Source organism: Amborella trichopoda, chromosome 4 (assembly GCF_054954075.1).
Source record: "Amborella trichopoda isolate Santa Cruz 75 chromosome 4, AtrichopodaSantaCruz75HAP2 v2.0, whole genome shotgun sequence".
Taxonomy (NCBI): domain Eukaryota; kingdom Viridiplantae; phylum Streptophyta; class Magnoliopsida; order Amborellales; family Amborellaceae; genus Amborella; species Amborella trichopoda.
Window position 1 is genome coordinate 13,625,674 of NC_142339.1, and position 25,869 is coordinate 13,651,542.

A 25,869-nucleotide genomic window follows, 5' to 3' on the forward strand; every position below is an offset into this window, starting at 1 on the left:
AAATGCATATAACACTTTAACGGTAGTGCATAATTCAAAGGATTTCACAAAATACCCTACTGGCGTCCCAAGTAGGTCACCTATATACCCCATCAGCGTCCTGATGGGTCCACTTAATCCCTATCGACGTCCCAGATAGGTCCACTTAATCCCTGCAGGTCCACTTATACCTCACCGCCGTACCGGATGAGTCCACTTAATCCCTACTGGCGTCCCGGATAGGTCCACTTATACCTCACCGATGAACCGGATGAGTCCACTTGCATACTTAAATTATTTCTAAATCTCTTTAAACATTCGAAAGTAGCAATATCATGTACTCAACATATCACTGGAATCATTAATATGAATCTCACTGAAACCATTAATAACATTCACTTTCAATAACATTTCAAAAATAACCAATCAAATATTTTGGGCTCAAATTTAGAAAGGTAGCAGTTCGTAAAGACATTCTAGCATAATTGTCAATTTAATATGTATAGAAAAACTCTTATAAAAATTCAAGAATACGGAATTATCACAATTTATGGGATATCAATTGATAAATGAACATTTCACAGACAATGCTATAATCAAATGCAAAAATATCAGTTTTCAAATAATAAGGTAGTCATTTGCACATAAAATTTACAATGTCTAAATATTCAAAAACAGTAGAAAGAATTCTCACAAATTTACTAACAGCAGAAATATCACATTTATTTCTAAGAATTTTACAGTATCTAAAATTTTCTAACAATAGACAAGAAAAATAAATAAATTTATTTTTCTAAGAATTTACGGCAATTAAAATTTCTAACATAGATACAATATCATAATTTTTATTAAAAAAATTATTTTTCAAGAAAATAAAGTCACTTACATGCAAAACTTATAAAATAGATATTCTGGACGGAAATATCACTATTTATTAAAAACAGATTATTTTTCAAAAAGATGATGTCACTCACCTAAAATATTTTGTGAGAGCTTCCGATAAAAATTCGGCTAGAGAGAGAGAGAGAAACCTCGCCTCTCGTATTTAAACTCTTACGACACCTTATAATAATATTTTATTAAGTTACACCTCACACACGAGGTGTAACGTTTATATTACCTCTTATACACTTAAAGCCCACGTCCACTGGACGTGGCAAGGCAGCAGCAAACAAACAAACTCAAACTAAAAGCTTTGAAAATGGTGATGGTCCCTAAGGACTATCATGCTCATATGGACCATCACTTATTAAAAGTTTCTTTTTTATTTTTTTATTTTTTTTGAAAGTTTAAGATTGTTACAGTAAGCATCATCTCTTCAATGTCTACATTGAAGTGCCCGGTGTTTGTTTCTACACGTCACTTCTCAATAATAGTAGATAGCGTGCAGTGGTCATGGTGAGTCATCGGTACTATGGTAAGATGATACAATCCTAATCTCCTGACCAAATCAATTTGATCGTTGTTTATTAACGATCATGAAGAATTTGCATTAGGCTTGTCATCTCCTGAGGGCATTTTCTCGATCCTGAAATATAATGTGTGATTTCAGGTACTACAATAAATAAAGTATTCAACTAATATGATAAACAATGAATATAATTTCAAATACTTGTACATACATCTCCTTCCCATATCTTCTGTGATACCCTCTGTCTTAGTAAGTAATGTAGGAATCTCAGGACCTCCAAGGAATGGTCCATCTTCTACCATGATCACAGTTCAAAAAACCATGATAAATCACTATTACTCTTCAAAAAGCCGAAGAGTAATCATTATTACTATAAGTGGATGGTGGTTGTGCAAGTTACATTGGATATTACTTTTGAAAGAGAGACAAAAATAAAAAAATTTACAATAAAAAATTAACATATTGAGGCTCAAATACCTGAAAAACATAGTTTTATAATTAGAAATTAAAAGATGAAGTGGAGACAAAAATCAATGATCAATATTGCATACATCAGTCACTAAACATGATTCCAACTTGATGGACTAGTATCTTCTAGTTGACACAAAGTAAAAGATATCTCAATTATCACAAATTGACAAAAGCAAAATATCAAGTCAAATTTCGATGATACAACTTCAATAACAATTCTATGAATGTCTAATAAAATCATGGAAATACAATTTTCTTAATGTCCAATAAATTCATGGCTAATAAAATTATCTAAACAACTTCACATAAAATTTTGATACCTATCTGTAGATCACTGTTAATACAGTATAAATGCCAATGTCCAATGAAATCATGGATAAAAACTCACAAATTCATATATTCAAGAACAAATTTCCCCCCATTAAAAAACATATCCAAATATTGACTTCTCAATTTCATCAAAAAACTATTTAAATAGATTTTGCATAATAGAACTAACAATTGTATATAACTCAAAATAATTCCATATTGTAAAAAATTTCATATAAAGTGTTATTTGGATGTACTTCTCAATGATAATTCATTCTTTCATTTTTTTTGGGCATTTAACATAAAGCCAAAATAAACAAACCTAATTTTTCATCTCTCAATTTCACAAAACTCTATGATAAACCGATTATACATCACAAAAATCAATCCCCCACAGAGAAACCCTAATTTCTCACAATACCCTAATTCAGAGTTTTCACTGGAAAATTCTCAAATTTCACAGGAAAGCCCTGAGTGGATATAAGGGGGTATGGCAAAGCTTTACGGCACTGCATTTGCCGTAATAGAGCTTTAAGAGGAGGGGGGTTTCTGATGAGGGGATATATGGGAAAGCTTTACGGCAATACATTTGCCGTAATAGAGCTTTAAGAATTTACGGTATTCAAAATACCGTTAAAATAACAAAGGTTATTACGGTAAAATATTTACCGTATTATCTATTATAAGAATTACGGTAAATATATTACCGTAATTGAGCTTTAATATTTATGGTAAATAGATTACCGTAATAGAGCTTTAAGCTTTTATGGTAAATATATTACTGTAAATATTTCATGAATTATTGTTGTTTATCTACTGTAAAGGGTAATTTTGTCAAAAAAATTGAAAAATAGGGAAAAGGGGTGTGGGCGAGGTATTCGAAAGTTTAGGGGTTTTTTCGAACTTAACTAAAATTTGGGTATATTACTGATAATTTCCCTTTAAAATTTGTTTGGATTAAAAAAATACAGTCAAAATGAGTAAAGTTAACCCAGGGGCTAGAAGATATAATAGATGTGATCTCCATGCCCTAAGATATGCTTTGAAACCTTGAGCTTATTGGAAAATAAAACATAAAAACAGGGGATACGAAGATATTTCTCCAAATATCATCTCTCTTAAAAGTTACTTACTATATTTGTCAATCTTTATCTTCCCCACATCAAATGTACTTATCTTTTTTCTATTTAAATACCCTAATTAAATCTTTTAAGTAAATTTAAACTTTAAAAAAATTAACTTACACCAATATTTATCTTTTCTAAAAACTCACGCTACCCATTCTTAAAAATTTGCTCACTTAGGCTCTGGTCAAAGTTGTAGGTGATCGTGTTGTTTCTCTTCATGTTCTAGAATTCCGATTTTCTCTTCATGTTCTAGAATTCCGATACCACATTCCAACTCTCTCTTCTCCCCAAATTCTCTCTTGCCCTTTTCTCCCTCTGTCTCACCTTGTCGTACCGATGTCCTCTCTCTCTCTCCCAATTTCTCTGTGGCTCTTTCTCTCTTTTTCACGCCCATTTTTTCTCTCTTTGGGATAAAATATCGGCTAACTGCTATGCTCTTCGCAATACTTTTTTCTCTCTATTGCACTTTAATTTTTATAGAACTCTCAAATGATTGGAATTTTGCTAAATTTTTTTATGGATTTAGCCTGTGGAGCGAGTTATGAGTAAAATAATTTGTGTAATTCCCTAGGATCAAATAAGTTTTAAACTTCTAGGAATCTTTCGAGATTAGAAGTTTAATTACCTGCTATGTTCGTAATGGTTTATGAACAAGGAAGCCTCGCCGAAAGGTTCCAAGAACCTGTCAAGCCGCCACGGCTCTAATAGAGCCATTACAAAGGTAAAAACGTCATTTGTGAAAAAGAAGAACAAGCTAGAAATGGACATAGATGTGTTAAACGAAAACTAAAGATAAGTTTAAAATATAAACAACAATGAGAGATATATTTGCTATTTTCCCTAAATTAATAAACGATAGTAGAGTAATATTTTTGTAAAAAACACAACTAATATGATAATTAAAGCTCAAGGTAATGGGGAGGAACGAAGAAGAAATCTTCATAGAAGAAAAAATAATAATAAAATCTAAAAGTAACAAATTTCTGAAGGGATCATATACTATGAGCCTGTTTATCATTTGTACAAGGATGTTACTCGTAGCCATTAGATGTTAAATTGTATGGTTTGGAATGTGTCAAGAAGTTCAAGAAATATTTTTTTTGAAACTTTTAGTCTAATAAAAAACATGCTCATAACCACTCGATTTGGAATCTAAAGGATGCTCATAACCACTCGATTTGAAATCTAAAATACAAGAATGATTATGATATCCTCGTGCTAAAAATAAATGATGTCTCTGTATACTTTTCCATTTCTTTCTTTAAAGTTCCATTTTTTTTTGTTCTTTCAAATTGGAAAACAAAACGATCCTGAAGATGACCTCTCTTTTTACGAGAATTGAATTCGTAAAAGATTGTCCCCCCTCTCTCTCTAAAGATGGAATCTCAAGAGATGTGAGAACTAATGCAGCGATTTGCCCTAAAAATTTAAGCCCAAGGCATTGGTTAGGATACATCGTCCGCTCCACTCTACTTTCTCTTGTTTCTCTCTCTATTATGTTAGCAAGTCGGGGACTATCAATAAATCAGCTCATCATAAAATCAGAAACAAATTGTTTTTATTTTAAAAAATTTGATGAAAAAATTGGGTAAAAAATATGAATAAGGAAAAGTACTTCATATAAAGATATAGCTAATATATCGGATTAGGCTAAAAAATTCGAAGTAAAAAAATCAGATAAATTTATAATATTAGAAAATTTAAAATTCTAAAAAATAAAAATTATGTCAAAGCCATCAATAACTAATTCATCTATAAAACTTTACTAGATTAATGTAATTAAATCAATTAATTTTGGTACCTCATGACTCTCATCCAATCTTCCAATATCAAATTCATAATTGACTAGTATATACCAAAAAAAATGTACTATATAAGTCTGCCCATTAAATATTTTAAAAAACATCACATCTTATTACATACTAAAAACCAATGGTTTAAAAACCGGATCGGTGACCCGGATCGGGCTTTTCAAAAACCGATCCGGATCGGCGATCCGGATCGGCGAATCGGCGGTCCGGATCGGAATCGGGTGAATCGGTCAGAATAAAGCTTCAAAAAAATCCGAAAAAATTATTAAAATTCATTATAAATATTGTTTTTTAGGAATTCAATAAAAAATGAGGGTACTCCATTAAGAATTTTCATGTTTTTGGATGAATATGCGAATATTGATATGTCCTATGTTTGGCAATTTTTTTACCTTTGCTAGCATTAAGAATTGCCACCATCTGTTTTTTTACATTACTAGGGACACTAGTGCATGCAGAAACTTCTCCCTTAACCCCTGCCAAGTGTTGCTTGAACCTATGTACCCCACTACTTATCACTCTTTGACAGTAATTACAAATAATTTTGTCTTTCTTGTTGAGATCAAGTCTGACCCCATGTTGCCATGCAGGGTCTTCTATAGATCTTGACATGATTCAACTGTTTTAAGATGTAAAAAGTTTAAATTAACCTGACAGTTCAAAAAGAAAAATAATCACAATATGTAGTGATAATATGTTGCGGTAGTTCATGTAGTCATATTCGTTGTTATTTGTTATTGCAAAATACCTTTTTTGACAATAATATTTCGTACATATCAATTACAAACATTTAGAATAATACAAAATGCAAGCTCCAAACATGGCTACAACTCAATTATCAAGAACATACATTTTTTGCATTAAAAAATTAATAATAAAAACAATTCTTCAAAGAGCCGGCTAACATCAGTCATTCCAACTTAAAAATCCATGAACAACAAATAAAAAAAATACAGTTTTGTATTGAAAATATAATAACATGCATTTTTTTGCATAAATAATCCATCAACATACAATTTTTTCAACAAAAACTTTAACAATAAAAATTTAAAATATGGTTTAATACCTCATGATAATTAAAACCTTGTCACGATTTTCACATCTTTTCGGAAAATCATCAATTTTCAAAAAATTCGATCATGAAAAAAAAAAAAAAAAAAATTACAGCAAACTCAAACAATAAAAATTAAAAATTAGGTTTAAATGTTTAATACATCATGATAATCAAAACTTTATCACGATTTTCACATCTTTTCGAAAAATCATCATTTTTCAAAAAATTCGATCATGGATAAAAAGAAATAAAAAAAAAAAGTACAGCAAATTTTCAAAAAATTCGATCATGGATTAAAAAAAAAATTAACAAATTTTCAAAAAGTTCGATCATGGATTAAAAAAAAAAATTCATAAATTTTCTAAAAATTCGATCATGGATTACAAAAAATTCGATCATGGATTACATAAAATTCGATCATGGATTACATAAAATTCGATCATGGATTACAAAAAAAAAAAAAAACATAAAAAAACAAAAAATTCGATCGTGGATTACAAGAACAAAAAAAAACAATTCCATCATGGATTACAAAAAATTCAATCATGGGTTACAAAAAAAAAAAAAACACAAAAAATTCGATCAAGGATTACAAGTAAAAAAAACAAACATTTTGATCATGGATTACAAAAAAGTTGATCATGGATTACAGAAAATTCGATCATGGATTACAAAAAATTCGATCATGGATTACATAAAATTCGATCATGGATTACAAAAAAGTCGATCATGGATTACAGAAAATTCTATCATGGATTACAAGAAATTCGTTCATGGATTACATAAAATTCGATCATGCATTACAAAAAAAAAAAACAAAAAAAAACAAAAAATTCGATCGTGGATTACTAAAAAAGAAAAAAACAATTACATCATGGATAACAAAAAATTCAATCATAGATTACAAAAAACTCTATCATGGGTTACATAAAAAACAAAAAACAAAAAATTCGATCATGGATTACAAAAAAAAACAAACATTTCGATCATGGATTACAAAACATTCGATCATGGATTACAAAAAATTCTATCATGGGTTACAAAAATAAAAAATAAAAAATAAAATTCGATCATGGATTACAAGAAAAAAAAACAAACATTTTGATCATGGATTACAAAAAATTCGATCATAGATTACAAAAAATTCTATCATGGGCTACAAAAAAAAAAAAAAAAAAAAAAAAAAAAAAAAAAAAAAAAAAAATTTGTTCTTCACAGAGTCGTTTTACATAAGCGATTTTAACTCAAAAATTCACCTCCAAGTGAATAAATTACATCCAATTGACTATATTTTCTGATAAACAACAATATAAGGAATCAAAAACCTAAATTTTTAACACATTATTTCTAATATATCATGAAAACAAAATCAAAAGGCGGAAAAAAAAAAAAAAAACAGCGGAATTTTTTTCCCCTGACATCTCACTGTTCATATCAAATTTCTTGCTGTAATTGACCAGATTACGTAAAATTAAAAATTTTAAATCATACTAGACACAATAAAGATTAAAAACCCTAATTATTGAACTCATTTTGTTCAAAATATGCCATGAAATAAATCAAATGGCGGAAAAACAAAAAAACCCAAAGTTCTTACCTGTTTTTGTGAACCGAAGCCTTCAATCTCCAAAAAAGTCTGTTTTTCTCAACGATTTTCACAAATTAGTAACAAAATCTTTTGATTCACAGCTTTAAGATCAATATGCCAACAAATTTTGAAAGATTCATGCCCTATTTGGCATGAAATTTCAAAAATGGCGGAAACCCTAAACCCCGAATTTTTCTTGATCCAAAAACAACCAATTTTTCCACCATTAAATCGTTAAAAAAGCTGAATAAAGCTGTTTACAGCCTGAAAAACAGATCACGTGCCGAAAAAAACAAAAAAAATGATCAAAAAATGACAAATTTGAAAAAAATCCGTGAAGAACACTGTGCAACCCGTGTTCTTCACGGACTCGCCGATTCCGCACAGTGAATCGGCGAGTCACTGTGCGGAATCGTCCGGTTCTCTCTAGAACCGGACGATTCCCGGTTTTTGAACCGATCCGGTCCCTTTTTCGTGAATTCCGAGCGGCGATTTTTAAAACGCTGCTAAAAACAAATATATTATATAAATATATTTATTAAATAATTTAACTATGATACGATGATAAATATACTATATACATTTATTTTTTAATTATTTAAATAACACACCTACTTAGCAGAGCCATAAAAAATACACGATTTTTGTTTTTTCATTACAATGATTTAACTATAGTGTGGTGACTGTGGTCCCTCCATAACTATGATTAAAGTTTAATTTCTTTAATTGAAATGAGGCTCGTGGAAATTTGGATTTCACGACTCTGTTGTATTTACGGTTTAGGGAAGGAAGAAGGAACCTCTGTATTTACGGTTTAGAGAGAGAAGAAGGAAGAACGAAGGAAGAGAATAAAATATTACTGGGTTTATAGAGAAAAGAAGGAAGAAGGAAAAGGCAATCGGCTTGACAAACCTAATGGAAGAAACCCTAACTGATTTTTTAGAGAGAGAAAACGACAATGGTATGGTGATTTGGGATATTTTGAAGAGGATTTTTCTTTAGAGAGAGAAAAGGCAGATGGGATGGGATGCTGATTTGGGTTATTTTGAATAGGGTTTTTCTCTGATTTTTAGAGAGAGAAAAGGAAGATAGATGGGATGCTGATTTGGGATATTTTGAAGCGGGCTTTTCTTTGATTTTTAGAGAGAGAAAAGGAAGATGGATGGGATGCTGATTTGGGATATTTTGAAGAGGGTTTTTCTCTCTGATTTAGGATGTTGTTTGAGATAAAGCCCTAACTATACTAATTTGTGAAGAGGCCCTAACTGATTTTTTGAAAGAGAAAAGGAAGAGGGTTTTTTATTTTCTTGGGGAAACAGCATGCAGAGCTGAAGGATTAGGTATGAGGAACTCCTTTAAGTTTACAGTTTATTCCATATTGTTTATCTTTGTTATCACATAATCCAAAACAAACTATTAATTACTTGGTCCTGAAGTCACACTCTCTGCTTCTCATTCATCAGTATATGTTTTGAGATCTAATTTGTGCCATAAACAGTATTTTCATAAAAACAATTATCAGAAATAATCACAGAAATATGCATGTTTATGATTTTCTTTACACAATGATTTACTTTACAAAATGATTTGCTATAAACAGTATTTCATTTACACAATGATTTTCCATAATAACAACTGAAATCTGCATCTATTTGTTTAAGTTTTTAAAAAAAGAGAAAAAAAATCATACCTTCAATCTGCAACTGTGGCTTTGAAGAACTCAGTGTTGATAAAAATTTCTATTTTAGGTTTTTTTTTGAAATAATAATTTTTTTTCAAAAGCATGAAAGTAGCAATGGCTGCAATGCACAAATATATATATCTTTCAAAAAATATATACGATTTGTTGGCCTGATTTAAATCGTAATATAAAAAAACACGTTTTAAATGCTTTTATGAAAACTACGCTATTTTTTCCCGACCTTCTTCAAAAATTTTTAAAACTGTTTCCATAAAATTGCCGACTTTTGAAAAAATCGCTGATTAAACAGCAATTTGCTAACTATGCTCTCTACACAGTGGGGCTCCCTCCAAATACACAGTAGGCATGTCCATCTCCAAATGCCCTTCTTCCTCTCCTCTTACCATGCCACTCTCGTCACCTCTTTCTCTCTCATTCCAAACCCCTCTTTCTCTCTCATCCAGAAACTCTCTTTCTCTCACATCCCTACTCTCCTCCTCGTTGTTTCTATATGCAAAGCTCTCATCAATGGTGGCACCACCGAGTTGCAGAAGCTCCCCATTGTCCTCTCTCACTCCCTTGTATTGCAAGTCCTCAAGAAAGACCTCAACCCACATAGGAAAATGGAGTTTTTCCGATGGGTTTCTTCCCAAACAGGTTACAAGCCCTCGAACGACGCTTATTCTCTCATGGTTCAAATAGTTTCTCGGAATAAGGACATTGACTCTCTAAGGACACTGATGCATTCCATGAAGACAGAGAAAATGGTTCTTGACTCTCGCTCTTTCAAGCTTATGCTCAACTCCTTTGTTTCGTCAGGTAATTTCGATCAGGCTCTTGAATTACTCCAAGACATGGAAGAAATTGGTTCGAGCTTGAGTCCCCAGATTTACAGTTCAGTCCTTCTTGCTTTGATTAAGAAGGAGCGTGTCGACTTGGCATTAACATTGTTTCATAGTGTTCTCAAGGGGGGCCACGTTCTTCTGAGCTCTGTTGCCTGCAACCAACTTATGGTGTTTTTGAGGAAGAGAGGGATGGTGGTTGAGTTTAAAAGGGTTATCTCAGAGCTGAGAAATCTGGGTTATCAATTCGATATTTGGGGTTACAATATCTGTATTCATGCTTTTGGGTCTTTTGGTGATTTGGGTTTCTCTTTAGAACTCTTTAGAGAGATGAAAGAGAAGAGTTGGAACCCTGATCTTTGCACTTACAATACTTTGTTGCGTATTCTCTGCAATTCCAGTAGGCTTAACGATGCTTTGGCCATTGCAGAGGAGCTTAAGAACTCTGGTCATGATCCTGATGGTTATACTTATCGTATATTAATTCATGGGTGTTGTAAAGCTTATCGTATAAATGAAGCTTTGAAGCTTTTTAGAGAGATGGAGGTCAATACTCGAAACACTGATACTGTAGTTTACAATTGTATGATGGACGGGCTCTTCAAAGCTGGGAAGGTCTCAGAAGCTTGCAATTTTTTTGAGAACATGGTTCAAGAAGGGATTAGACCCACTTGTTGGTCTTATAACATTTTGATCGATGGGTTGTTTCGAAATGGAAGAGCTGAGGCCGCTTATACTCTCTTCTGTGATTTGAAGAAGAAAGGCCAGTTTGTTGATTCCATTACATATAGTATAGTTATATGGTATCTATGTAAAGATGATAAAACTGAGGCCTCTTTGGAGCTTGTTGAGGAAATGGAGGCTCGAGGATTAGTTGTAGACTTGACTGCCATTACCACTCTCTTGATGGGGCTGCACAGGACTGGAAGGTGGGATTGGGCTGAGAAGCTTATGAAGCATGTGAGAGATAGTAGCCTGGTTCCAAGTTTGATAAGGTGGACTACGGAAATGGAGTCTTGTTTAAGAGCTCCACAAGATAGAGCAAAGGACTTCGAACCCATTTTTCAATTTGAAGGTGGTGAAAGAGAAATTGTGAATCTCATAAGTTATGATTCTGGTTCAGAAGACAAAACCCAAATTAGAGATGAGAAAGAATCTGACATCTGGTCCCCCTCTGTGCACTTGGATCGATTAACAGATAAGCCTAGCGCTTTACATGGGACTCGACAATTTTCGTTGTATAGAGGAGTAAGAGTACATGGCAAGGGGTTTGAGTCCTTTGACACTGATATGGTCAACACATACATGTCTGTCTTTTTGGCTAAGGGAAAACTGAGCATAGCCTGTAAGTTGTTTGAGATCTTTAATGCAATGGGTCACAAACCAGTAAGCTACACTTATAATTCCTTGGTGAGCTCATTTGTGAAGAGAGGCTACTTTAATGAAGCTTGGGGTGTTCTTTGTGAGATGAGAGAGAATTGTCCAGCTGATATCGCAACATACAATGCAGTAATTCAGGGTTTAGGGAAGATGGGTAGAGTAGATTTGGTTTGTGCAGTCCTTGACCAACTGTTGCAAACAGGTGGTTACCTTGATGTTTTTATGTATAATACTCTGATACATGTACTTGGGAGAGGGGGTCGACTTGATGAGGCCAACAAACTATTTGAACAGATGAAATCAAGTGGTATCAATCCTGATGTGGTCACTTATAATACACTAATTGAAGTGCATAGCAAGGCAGGTAGGGTGAAAGAAGCTTACGAATATCTGAAAGCGATGTTGGATGCAGGTTGCCCTCCTAATCATATCACAGATACTATACTTGATTTTCTAGAGAGAGAAATTGAAAAATTGAGGTATGAAAAGGCATCTATGAAGCGGGTTAAGGATGGTCCCTCTTGACTTCCTTTGTTGGTATTTATCCAATCCCCTTTCCCATTTATATGTGGGCAAGAGGTTGAGGCTTGTGTCTTTGCCCTGAACCACAAAGAGGGAAAAAACTCCAAACTCTAAAAGGTGCTTCTAAGAGTTCCTTTAACTGAATCATGGTTCCCATACTTCTATAGCTTTCTGCTGCATTTCTTGGAAGTCCTCGTGTTCAGGTGAGGCCCCTAATTATTTGGCTATGGGTAGTCTTCACTAAACATTAATCTCTTTTCTCTAATACATTAGGCAATCAGCCAAAAGTGTTGTGTGCATGTTTTGACTGTTTGAGCCAATAGTTACAAAACTTTCCTACAATTCATATGTTCATATGCACTATTCCTTATGAAGTCTTTATTTCATTTCATAGCAAAACTTCTGCTATAAAAAAGGCTGCCATTTTAGTGTCAAAGCTACTTGTTCTTTGATTAATCCTTTCCTGATACCTGTTTTATTAATGAACAATTTTTTTTGATATTCTACACCACCCAAGCTTCCATATCAATGAGGAGTGGTGTGCATTCTTTTTGGTTGGAAGATATAATGACCCATGACATAGAACTTATTGTAGATGTAACTTTGAGTGGTACAATATGTAGAACTGAATTTATGGAGCTTTTCCTTGACTAAAAAAAATAAAAAATTGAGCATTCTCCTGTAATACAGCCCATCAAGATGGATGCAGAAAGTTATGATATGGTACGTTAATTTCAACTGATTCAAAGGGTCTTTTTCCTCTGCTCTTTTGAAAATCTCATGCCTCTTCCCTTTGGATTGCTCATGGTTTGCAGATGGTCCTTGCTATGACTTTCTCATGAATGAAGTGGTAATCAATTTCAATGTGCTTGGTTATCGAACCAAAGTTTGGGTACAAAGTGAGATAAATCACTATGTTTTATGACCATTGTTTGTTGCAAAATAGAAGAGTAATCGGTTGTGATGTTGAATGAGGTACCTCATATTGATAGCCTTGGCAATGGGCTCGCCTATGACATTCTGCTTTAACACATCAGCCAAGTTATGTTTGAAGATCATTGGAGTAGCCATCTTAGTAAGTATCTAAGGAGGTTCACCACCCCAAGGGGACTACTACAGGGCAGAACGCTATCTGTTATAACCTTAACATATATGAGAATTCAGTGATAATAGAAGAATCTAAAAGAAAGAAAGAACAATTATGAGGGTCCACTTTGTTTTTACCTTTTTGTAATTAGTTTGTATACTTGATGCTGCTGTGTGGTTGCAGGATTATGCAAAATTGTTGGACAAGATTTTAGTGTCTGTGCATTGTCTTTAAACACATTGTCTACATGTTTAAAGATTTGACAAGAGTGCCAGACTAAAATGGTCGGAAAAACGGCAACACTCTTTTAAGTCCATATTAGGTTTTGGAATGTTCACAAACCTGTTTGGCATGTGCTGAATAATTTAACTTGGGTGGGTGCTACTTATATACTTTCTTATCTTGAGTTAGTTTATTCCCAGTATACATAACTTTGAGAGGTGAAAATTATGGAGTAACACTAGGTTAAAGGTTTTGTTAATGCTAATTCATGTTGATTATCACCTTTAGTCACTAATTGTGCCTTACAATGTTCACTGATTCTACTTGATCTTAGATATCTGTTAACTGTCCACAAAATTTAGTTTAGAGATTTGAGGGATATGTTACTATGTCCAGTATTGATTCAAAAGCGGTCCGCCCAATATGGGGTATTTTTTGTTTTTTTTTTTGTTTTTGTTTGGATCATAAAATATGTATGAATATGCATTTTTTATACAAAATTTGGACCTAGAACATGATTACTGGAAACCGCTTTCCCCCTATCTCTAAGGCCACCTAGGCAGCTCCCAACATTTTCTGGAACACTGATGTTCAGTATTCTGGTGAGTTTCTATCTTTTCTGGAATGACTTTCTTTTTAGATGGTCGCACCCTGTGATTTAAAAAGGCAAGGGGAAGTCCCAAAAAAGCGGACGCACCAAATAGTTGGGAAAATACTCCGATGATGATGATGAAGGGGAAAGCCAAAAGTGACATTGATAGAAGTAGTGAGAAAAAATATAGTGACTTTTGGTCTTAGTGAGGATATGACTCTTGATAGAGAAGAATGGAGGAACAAGATTCACGTAGCTGATATCAAATAATTGGGATAAGGTTTGGATGATGATGATGAACGAGCTTGGACTCCTTATAGGTATTTGAGTGAAAATGCTAATTATAGAAAAGATGTTGACGAAGGTCAGATGGGAATGAATGTTGAAGAAACACAAAGACCATAGTTGCCGTCTGTACCATGAAAGAGAATGTGGAGCACAAATGGTGAGAAATACTAAATTACCTCTGGAAAATTTATACCCATACACATTATATTTTATATCCTTACAGACGGTGCACAAAAAAAGTGCATCAAGGTGTTGAGTAATATATACTGTAAATTGTTCATTTGTTGCTGAGTTGTTTAATGGGACACAGTTGTTGATTTAATTTTTTTAAATTGTGCGGTTTTTTATGTTTACTTTGTCATTTAGAAATGATAGAGAAGGCGCAAGTCTAATGGTCAACTGGTGGTGTTTTTGTATCTTCGGGTTCTATGAGATATTTTAGAGGCTGTTGGCCATGGTTGGTTGAGGGTGACAAGTGCCATGGAAATGTTTACCAGTAATTTATGGAGTTTTTAAACTTGATTATCTCTTTTCTTTGATTTTAATTCAATGCAACTGTAGAGGGATACTTTCAAGCAATGTTTAAGCACTTGCCTGAGCCGACTTGGACCTGGGGTTGACAGCTTAACAAACCCAGAGCAGGCGAGTATTATAGTGACATGCCCAACTACTTGCACTAGTTTGAAATCCACCCCTCCTTTTTTTGTTTTAATAATTTCAAACCTATAAGCTAACCTATTTGAGCCAAATTTGAAACCCTAGTTAGATTTTAGCTAGAGCTGCTGATTATATATAATGGATTTGACAAAAAAAAATCATATTTTATGGATTCTTTAATATAAAAAATAGGCCAGGTTTTTTTATTATTTCAAAAAATTCTGATTTCTTCATAATCGATTGTCAATGTTTGATCGCTAAGCCTAGTTTTATGTTCTTGATCTAAACGTAGGCTTTATTTTTACAAAAAAGAAAAGATATTCAAAATATTAAGAGTTGAGAGATTTGAAATTTGGATTTATTATAAAATTTTTCAAGAGTTCCAAACCCTTAGATCCTGACTTGAAAACCAAGATTGGTTTGGGAGTTGTGATTGAGGTTGTCCAAGGGAGCTTTGATACGGATTGGAGGCATTGGTTCGTACCAAGCAAGGAAGATTGGGTGACCAACCTCAGAATTTCCGTTAAATTTCATTTTTCAATTTAAATTGATATATTTGATTTTTTTTTTTACTTGGTCAATTGTACTTGATTTATGATGATATTATGATATTTTTATTTTATCATGAATTTATTTTATCTTGAATTTTGTATATTGCTATACTTTGTATTTATTTACAATATTTTATGAATTTCAATTGTTTTTCTTTTCCCCCATATTTTTGGATTTTTCCCTTTATTTTCCACCAAATAACATCATTTTTTTTATATTTAATGGTTTTTATAGTTTTTTTATTAGTATAGTTTTTAGTTTTTTACTATTATTATGATTTCTAGATATTCCTTTCCGAAATTTCTTAAATTTGGGGCCTTTTTTGGCCCTTACCTTGCCACTGGTGTGACTCGGCCAAGTGTGAGTTGAGTCACCAGAGTAACGTGGCTCAAGCAGGGGTTGAGTCATTGCCCGAACAGGTTATAGAACACTGCTTGTAAGTTGTAGCAAGGTATATTGTCAACATGATTATGAGGGTGTTTTAATCACTTTGATTTTGTATATGTCTTTGGTTGCGAAGATGGCTAGTGGATAGAGCTCCTTTTAGCCACAGCTGATCTATTTTTTATGGTATTGGAGTTATTCAATTACAGCTACAGCCTTCAGTCGGAATAATATGATCATTTGTGTCCCCTTCTGGCATTAGATTTCTTTGGAATTTCACCGTGAGATTCAACAACACAAGTTGATAATTAGTAAGAACCAATTTTTGCATCGTGTTTATTTCATGCAAGAAATTCGTATATTTGTATATGTGACCTTCAACGTACTTAAATACAGAGGACCTTTGTTCAATGAATCAATAATCAATATGAGCCTATTGAGGGTGGTAAGAGATTTGTTTTAAAAGTTCATAGAAATTCTGTTCGAATTATTTCATTTTCATTTGTTTTGGTTGCAAATATACATACTGGTCTTTGCACGATTGGGATTAGGTTGATCTAGCTGGGTTCTTTATTTCTCTCAATATAGTTTGTATCATGTAAAACATAATGAAGCATGAAATATTTGTTTCCTTCCTGATCATTGGAAAACTAAAATGATAGTGTAAAACTGGTTCATGTGTATAAAGCATGTCCAATGAGCTGGAAACTATATAAAACGTCTGGCTAGATTTGTCGAGAACAGTTCCATACACTACATAGCAACATTTTGTTGCACAAGACCAAGAAAGACACATATTTTATACTATTTCCTTCTCTCTTATCTGTATGCTCTGTACCATTCTATCCTTGCAACTCATGAGTCCTGTTGAATTCATTACAATAATTATAAAAAGCGCTAAATTACAATAATGTTCATGTATTTTGTGATACCCACTTTGTGCTATTGACTCATGAAAAGTTAAACTGCCCAATGGATGTGCAAGGTGCATTCTTCTAGGCTTTGAAATGCATCAATAGGTAGTTGAATTCCTATGATCATGGATTTAATCGACTTGGGAGTATCGTCTCATATTGATTATCTTGGTGTCTGTGACTCGCTTGTCTCATTTCTATCTTCATCTTCTTTGGTAAAATTTTGAAACCTAATCGAGCCAATATTTCGATTGCTACGTGATTCTGACTCTGTTACTTGAAGACTCTCTATCTAGATTTCTCCGAGAAAAGAAGAAAAATGGACTTTGCAGACTTGTCATAAGTGGTATATCCATACAATCTATCTATCAACTAAAGTAAAGCTTATCAACTCATTGGCTACGTATATCAACATCAAAGAGCAAAACCATTCCTTATTCTTGTTATTTTCTACTACTCTATCATCACCTTTGCTTTGTTTCAAGTTCTTTGACTTCTATAAGGATTGTTCTGTTTCCTTGTTATTTTAGTTATTCTAGTGAACCTTGTGCCCATAAAGACTTTGTGAAGAATGATCATGCAAGGATAACTAATGCAAAATAAAACTGACACTTGTAGCACTTCCTACTGATTAAGAAACTGCTGGATGTAAGATGGTTTATAAGGTAAAGATTGTAGCCGATGGATCTCTTTCTAGCAGATATAACGGTTTGCTGGTGGTCAAGCGACTTATTGAAAGGTATGGAGTTGATCATGAGATCTTTGTATGGTTTGTTTAGCTTAGTGATAAGTTATATTACCAATTTTTCTCGTCTGTTATCTGGGAATTATGGGCTTAAATAAGTACAAATATCTTGGATGGTTTGTTTTCTGGCTAGTGTTCTTTATGGACAATCATCCAAACAAACTTTTATTCAGTGTTGATGATGCTACGATAACAGTTATGCACTGCACCAACAACTTCTGAGAAAATATGGGTAATTGGTGATATTTCCTACTATTCGTCGTGAGGTATATTGAGATATCATTGTTGGACCCTGTTTCTTGACAGATTTCCTTGGCCGCAGTAACAGTTATATCTAGCCACTATTTGTCACCATGATATTATTTTCATCTCTGTCTAAACCTATGTTTTCTATTGGGTAAGTTTCTTTTAGGCGTAGGATTTATAAAAATAAAGTAAAGCCTTAACTTGAATCCTCATTTTGGAAGCACTTTGGGCATTGTAATGTGACGGCTCTAAAATCCAACACCAACTATGAACTTTGAAGCAAAAAAAATAGTACAAATCTTGTGGAATTGTGAACACTTGAAAATGGACAGTCTAGATAAAGTTTTATAATAAGAAATATATGCAACGAGACCATTCATTTTTTATACAAGGAGGATACCGAATTAGCCTCTTTCACAACTTCATCATTGACCATTAGATTCAAAGTTGGCTGGTTGAGGGTGTGTCATTGAGTGAACACAAAGTCCAAAATAAAATTTCACGAATGTTGTGACACGCTTTTAGCTATTAGACTTTACATCCAATTGTTAAAATTGAAAATCAATAGTCTCATACTATTTATGAGGTTTTGGAATCTTTTGGTTTTTTTTTTCCCACAACCATAATAGTTAAGATGTTGAAATGATCAATTAGGTGGAGTAAAATGATTTTCAGTAGATGGGGGTTTTGATGTCAGTGTACCTTATGTTAAGAGTGTAAATCCATTTATGGTCCTCTCAACTTAAATCACATATGAGGCACATTTGCACATTTGCTCCAATGAAAATTTCGATAGAATTCATCTAAAACCATGTAGAATCACACAATTTTACCAATGAGAAATTCAATGGAATACAATAAGTACAGGAATGTTATCCATTGCCTAGGGAATGAAAGCATCACAATCCCATGTAGCACTAAAGGACACCACTGCCTGGATTTTTTCCAAAAGAAAAAAAAAAAAAAAGTCTTGGGTTTTTAATGGAGGAAAAGTGAAATTACATCTCCTTCAAATTGTACACTCCCTTCTTGTGAGGATGATTTTTTTAGATCTTAAATTTTGGGATCCATCTAATATCATTGAAATGATTATTTAAAAAAATAATTAGAATTTGAGTTCTTCAACACTCACTCTTACGGCGTGTTTGATAACAGGAAGTGTCTTCATGGAAGTTGAGAACTTCTTAGTACGGTTCAACTTTCGTGTTTGATAAAAAATGAGTACTTCAAATAAGAACTTCAATTTACTGTTCATCTTCTCACGTCCTTTTGTAAAAAATGTTCCGACCCAAAGGTCGGAACTTAAAATTGGAAGTTCGTAACTTCCTCCCCTTTGATAACCCTAGCCTCTTTTCTCTTCTTCGCCTCTGAGCACCCACCCCGTTGAGCACCCACCCCGCTGAGCACCCCTCTCTTCGTAGCTTCCCATCTTCACCGTTGAGCACCCCTCTCTTCGCAACATGACCCCTCTCTTCGCAGCACGACCCCTCTCTTCTGTTCTTCGAGTTCAGCCGCTGAGCCGTCGGCTTTCTCAGTTCTCTCTTTGATAAAGCTCTCTCTCTCTCTCTCTCTCTCTCTCTCTCGCAAGAAGAACACATCTGTCTTTGTCTCTCGCTCTCTACATGTCGCAGAGGAGGAAGAAAGAAGCAGGTGCGCCTCCCAGGTATGATCTCTCTCTCTCTCTCTCTAGAGATTCAACTGCAATGGTTTATATTCCCTCTTAATGCTTGTGGACTTTATTCTAGAGAGAGGAAAAAATATTACAGAGAGAAGAAATGTTGGGTCTGGTTTTGATTTGTATGGTAACAACTGCTATCATTTGGCTCTTCTTCAAGTTTTTCAAAGCAGATGGTACCCTGCTGCTTCTTTTTTCATGAATTGTTTTTTTGTTTCCTTTTCATTGTATATATAATTTTTTTGGAACTTTTTTTGTTTATAAATCCTCTGAGAGTGCAAGAGTTTCTTAGGGTTTTTCAGATATTTGGGATTTCCAAGTCTTCTGTATAAATAAGAGATTTTTTGCTGGCTAATCATTTGAATTGGTTTATTTAATTCTATTAATGCCTTGTTTTTTTTGGCTCATAATAGAGGTGAATCTACAGGCCAAAGCCGAGATCAATCCTTTCTACAGGAAAAAGCCGAGAAAAACACTAGATTTCAGGCTTATACAAAACCGTCTCATCACCGTCACACCTCAATTGAAAATTCACGGTATGGCATTATTCTTTTTAAATTGCCTCTCTCTAGTCTGCCTTTTGTTGTTGATTTTTCATTTTCTTCAACAAAATCTTAAAGTTTTCTCTGAATCTCAGTTTTAATTCTTAGATTTTCTCTTTCATTTGTTTTCAAATTTTGTCCATATAATTTTCATTTCCAAGGAATATTGGACAAGGAGAGTGATTGTATCTTCATTATGAAGAAATTCTATTGGTTTTTATATTGGCAGACATGTATATTTGTAAAAGATTTAGTGATTAATTAGTTTGTCATTTTCTTTCCATTTTACTCAAAAACTGATTTTGAAATATGAGCTGAATCTAGTCTCTAGTTGCATCATATCCTTCTCTTTTATGAAAAGAAATTGCAGCTTTGTAGTTGGTTTTGACAGTTGAGTCTATTGAGGGATAATAGTGAACTAATTAAAGTGTTACAATTCTGTATGACATGATTATTATCTTGGCTTCAATAGGAGTAAGTGAAACACTTTGTTAAATGGGGTTTGTCTCAGGGCCATTTGTTTCATGCTATTACTTGGATTATGCATTTAAAGCCTTTTATTGCTTCAGATTAACTTCAGTTGCAGTGGTCTATGGCTACTGAGTCAAGATTTTCTCTGATTCTCAGTTTTTAGTTCTTAGATTTTCTCTTTCATTTGTTTTCAAATTTTGTCCATAAATAATTTTCATTTCTAAGTCTCTAGTTTCATCATATCCTTCTCTTTTATGAAAAGAAATTGCAGCTTTGTGGTTGGTTTTGCAAAATATCTTGATTGAATTGAAACAGAACCGGATTTGTTGAATATTGCAATTGAATTAAAAAACCTATCGTTCCTTACCATAAATCCAAAGTTCTGTTTTCTTTCAGGTAGCCTATTTTCTTTATGAGTTATGCATCACTATATAATTCAAAGTGCTTTATTCTTTCATGTTGTTATGTCTTTCTAGAGTAAAATTATAAGTTGGCTTACCAAACACCATCTACAGTCCCAACTTCTTTGACAAACTCTCCTTAGCTAGGAGAAAAAAGGGATAAGCTTCCTTCAAATCTCAATTGAAGACATAGTAAATGAGCTCCCCAGTTTTGGTGGCAGCATTTAAACTTTTTTACACTTAAGGTCATATATTGTTCCTTATACAATGGAATATGCTTGGTACTTCTTGATTTGTTCTTTAATTGAGTGCATTAGGAGTTTTAGACTGCACTAAGCTGTTAGTTCCATGTTGGATTTAATTGGGGAACTGTGAATGTGAGGGAGGGATGTTATGGTTTTTGACAATGATGCAAGAATCACTGGTCTCACTTGGAATTGACTGAGTTGGATTGGGACCGTAAGGCTGGCAATTCTGGACCCAAAAACCCCGGAATCGGCATCACCTGAGTCTCCCGGTTTTCTCTTTTTTTATGTTTGTATTTTTTATTTATGGTTAACTGTTGGTCTTTACTAAAAAATCTATGTACTTCTTATGTTAAAAATAACTTGAGATATCAATACATATCCTCATATTACATGCAAGTTCATGAGCATGAGTTGTCAAAAAATGTTTTTGGATTTCAACAAATTGTTCTAAAGTGGCCAGCAGATGTTGTTGATAGTAACACATTCATGTGTAGATATAACGACCTATTTGCTGGTGGGGGTGTCCACGATGTAATAGATCATTATGAAAAAGACTTTAGAGCAATGTTTTAGAATGGCAGCATCATTGTAGTTTGCTTTCATGTTGCCTAATCCTTTAAAGTAGTCACAATCTACATTCTATAACCCACGATTCATTACAGAAGAAAAAATTTTGATTGAATTGATGTTCAGGTTATAAAGTTCTATTAATATCATTCAGATGTTTCCATTGTTTCCTTCCGACTGAAAATTGAAAACCTCCAGTGTGTCCAATATATCAAATACAGGGCTATGGTTTTGTAATTTTTGGATGTTAAATAATAATCAAAGAACCTAAAGGTTAACATGGTATATCTCCCTTTTTTCAGGCTTTCTGAATGCTCAATTTCTACACAAACATGCATTCACACTCATTCTCATGCACCTATCATTCTGGAAAAGAAGTTATGTCTATGTGTTTGTGCGAAATGTGATGCCTTTAACTTAATAAGATCAGGTTTTCCCATTTTACATGTTATTGTTGAATGGGCTGGTTTTGTACATGGTTATATATGTACATGGTTACATGCATGTGTTCTCTTTACTTTTGTGACAAAGTAAAGCAAGACTTTTGCCTATATACTTCAACGAAATTTACTTGTGTGCCATTATAATATGAGAGAGAGAGAGAGAGAGAGAGAGAGAGAGAGAGAGAGAACACACAAATGTTGTGTGCATGACTTGTAAATGATATATATTTTTGAATTGTGACGAACATATGTTTCTTAGGTTGGGATATGGATGCATCTGCGGTGAGTTATTGTTGAATGGGTTGATTTCTTACTGCTTGCATTGTGCATGTGTGTTTGAATGGGCTGATTTCTTGTTGCTTGCATTTTCAATTATGTATGTTTAAACTATTACAGGTTATTATTGAATGAGCTGGTTTTATACATAGTTATATATGGATGCATGAATTGTGAATGGTGCTTGACATGCATCACAAATATCTTAACAGATAACATACAAATGTTGTGTGCCATTATAATCTTAGTGAGAGAGAGAGAGAACACACAAATGTTGTGTGCATGACTTGTGAATGGCGTATATATTTTGGGTTGAGATATTGGATGCAGCAGTGGTGAATGTAAGTAGTGCTCAAGTTATTACAGGTTATTGTTGAATGGGCTGATTTGTTACAGCTTGCATTGTGCATGTGTGTTTGAATGGGCTGATTGCTTACTTCTTGCTTTTTCAATTATGTATGTTTAAACTATTACAGGTTATTGTTGAATGAGGCAGAGTGTAGAGTGATTCTAGTTCGAGTTGGAAGCAAAAAATAGATGAAGAATATTCGAGAAATGCTAACAACTTGGTCCTCGGTTGCTTGAATAAATGCTATCGACAATGGACTCCCGAGGCAATGAGGGAATACAAAGATTTTTTTTCACAATCACAATATTCTAAATGCTATAGCTTTAGGGGAGGACAATGTTGTGAAGTTCTCAATTAATTGTGAATCAATTTTGTAGTAATAGAAAGTTATAAACATTATCCAAAGAGAAAATAAGTTTGTTCTATGTCATTTTCTGACTCATAAACCGCCTGATCGCCTGCTTTTGGTTTTAGTCATTGTAGTATAATCGACCATGGATTAATAATTCCACATTTGAAACTGTTGTCGACCATCCATTGATTTCATTACTAGTCTTAACACTGTTGAGGGACAGTAATGCCATCAAATACATATTGCGAAGACCGTTGGATAATGAGCGCTTTGTAGACAGTGTGGTAGAGTTAAGGATCCTTGGGCGGTTGGTTGCCATGACCTGACACTATCAAGCCAACATTCAGAATGCCATTATTTATGCGTTTTGCGATTGATATGGAAAGAGACCAGCCACAAGCATTTCATTTCAATTACATGAACATGAAGCATAATCACGTTAACGATACCGTCTAGCACCTGTGCCAAGACTGAAGGGTTTGTTATTGAAATGTAACAGATCAAAGGATTTTAAGGCTCCATCAATCGCATTAGAGAACAACTGATTCCATGGTGTAGGCATGCAAAATCTAAAATGATCATGACAGTCCCACCGCGCCTCAACATTAGCTAGCACTCATCACGCTGTGTCCATCGTTCATAGGACACATAAATTTTGGACTGTGAGTTTAACTTATATTCATCCAATATTTATATTCCACAAAGTAGTAACTAAGCTTCAGCCATAAAACTAAATAATTTGGTACACAATATTAAATTATTAAATTGAGGTTGTTAAATTATTAAATTGAGGTTGTGCTTGATATTTTATAATTTGAGGTGCAATGAAGTTTATCATGCAACATTTGCGTTAATTGATGTACAAATGTATCTCTTTCTAGGACGTTTCTCTCACTCATCAATAAAACTCTCTCTCTCTCCAATGCATTTTACTTTCAATTGATATTGTATTTCAAAAAATAATATTCTACAAATTAATAAAAAATAAATAATATTTAGGTCTCAATTTTAACATTTATATCCAGATACCAAGTTTTTCTTTAACTTCTCAAGAAGTTATCAAACACAAACTAAAACTTCCTAGGAGGTTATCAAATATATAAACCCAGTCCTTCTTAACTTCCCAGGAGTTATCAAACGCAGGAACTTCTTAACAACTTCCCAAGAGTTATCAAACACATGAACTTCTTAACTTTTCAGGAGGTTAACTTTTCAAGAGGTTATCAAGCACAAAAACCGAGAACTTCTGAACTTTCCAGGGAAGTTATCAAACCAGGAACTTCTTAAGGAACTTATAATTTATAGTTCTTCAAGAACTTCCAATTTACCGTTCATAAACTTGCTTCCAGTTATCAAACAGGCCCTTACTCTCTCAAAACTGAATAGTCTCATTCAATCTTGGGTGACGGCCCCAAAATTCGAGGTCTTAAACATACTTGTCAATTGGATTTTATCAGAGTCTAGCTTGGGTGATTGCCCCAAAATTCGAGGTCTTAAAACATACTTGTCAATTGGATGTTATCAGTGTCTCAAAACTGAATAGTCTCATTCAATCTTGGGTGACGGCCCCAAAATTCGAGGTCTTAAACATACTTGTCAATTGGATTTTATCAGAGGAAGTAAAGTGAAAGCTTTCTTTGTTATCCCACTTCTCAAACGTTAATTTGAACAGACGGTTAGGATTGCTCATGTCACAATATCACGTGAAATACTATTTGCCTTTTATTTTTTTACAAAATATTTTTAAGCAAAATTTCCTGTATCCCATTTTTATTGGGGGTGCACGTAGCAAATTTTTTTAAAACAAAATTACGATATTTTTTTTGTGAAAATAAATGATCAAAATACGTCTAAAAGTTTGAAGAGTATTCTGGTAATTTTCTATAATAAAATATATTTTTTATTATTTTTATCATATGTATCCCTTTTTTTTTTTTTTGACCAAAGTCCAAACGTTTTATTGAAAGACTATAAAAAAATTACATTATCAGAAATAGAAAAAGAAGCAAGAAGCAAGAGAAACACCTCTCATAAATGCATGTATGCACCCCTCATATATCTATGAGCCAAAATTTCGAATCCAAAATGATTTATAAAATAAAAACCAGAACGGACAAGAGCCAATTTGCTATATTGTGACTTAAGCTGGCCATCTATTATTCAATTCTGACGGCAGGGACGCAAGTAAAACTTTCGAAAAGCAAATATACACTTAGGGCAGCCTAGAATGTTTTAGCTTATGTGAAATTAGGATAACGGGAAAGATAAAATGTTCCGAGTATTGGAATCTCTCACATGACTCATGAGTCGCAACTCAACAAATAATATTTCTCTTGAAAACCGTGAGAAATTAAGATTTTTTTTCATGCGGGCTGGGCAGTAATGTCCCAAGATATAAAGCATCCAATCTTAAAGATGGATGTATTCGGGCTGGACAGCATTTCTACGTAATGTCCCAAGATATAAAGCATCCAATCTTAAAGATACGTAATGTCCCAAGATATAAAGCATCCAATCTTAAAGATGGATGTAAATAAGTGATCCATCCGGAAACATTTGAAACTAACGGTCAACTGTTTTTCTTATAAAATTATTATTTTCATATTCTTAAAATTTATTTGTTTTTTATATTCATGATCTCCATATTAAATAAGATTTGAGTGCTAAACAGACATATGGAGAG

At 33.5% G+C, this 25,869-nt stretch overlaps 1 protein-coding gene across 6 annotated transcripts; it reads left to right on the forward strand.

Annotated features, from left to right (window-relative positions):
* The first annotated feature begins 8,473 nt into the window (after positions 1-8,473).
* Positions 8,474-23,264, forward strand: LOC18423217 (Tetratricopeptide repeat (TPR)-like superfamily protein). Of its 6 annotated transcripts, XR_016054193.1 has the most exons (6): positions 8,475-9,090; positions 9,770-12,378; positions 17,490-17,610; positions 19,018-19,525; positions 19,951-20,073; positions 22,962-23,264. XR_016054193.1 is itself a non-coding variant. In XM_088864940.1 (2 exons), exon 2 carries the CDS (start codon positions 9,812-9,814, stop codon positions 12,176-12,178), a length of 2,367 nt encoding a protein of 788 aa, XP_088721066.1. In that variant the 5' UTR covers positions 8,475-9,090; positions 9,770-9,811; the 3' UTR covers positions 12,179-12,679. The 6 variants fall into 6 exon arrangements, 1 of the variants encoding a protein (XP_088721066.1); XR_016054190.1 differs by lacking the exon at positions 8,475-9,090 and having other exon boundaries at positions 9,606-12,378; XR_016054191.1 differs by lacking the exon at positions 8,475-9,090 and having other exon boundaries at positions 9,606-12,378; positions 19,965-20,073.
* Positions 23,265-25,869: the final 2,605 nt, after the last annotated feature.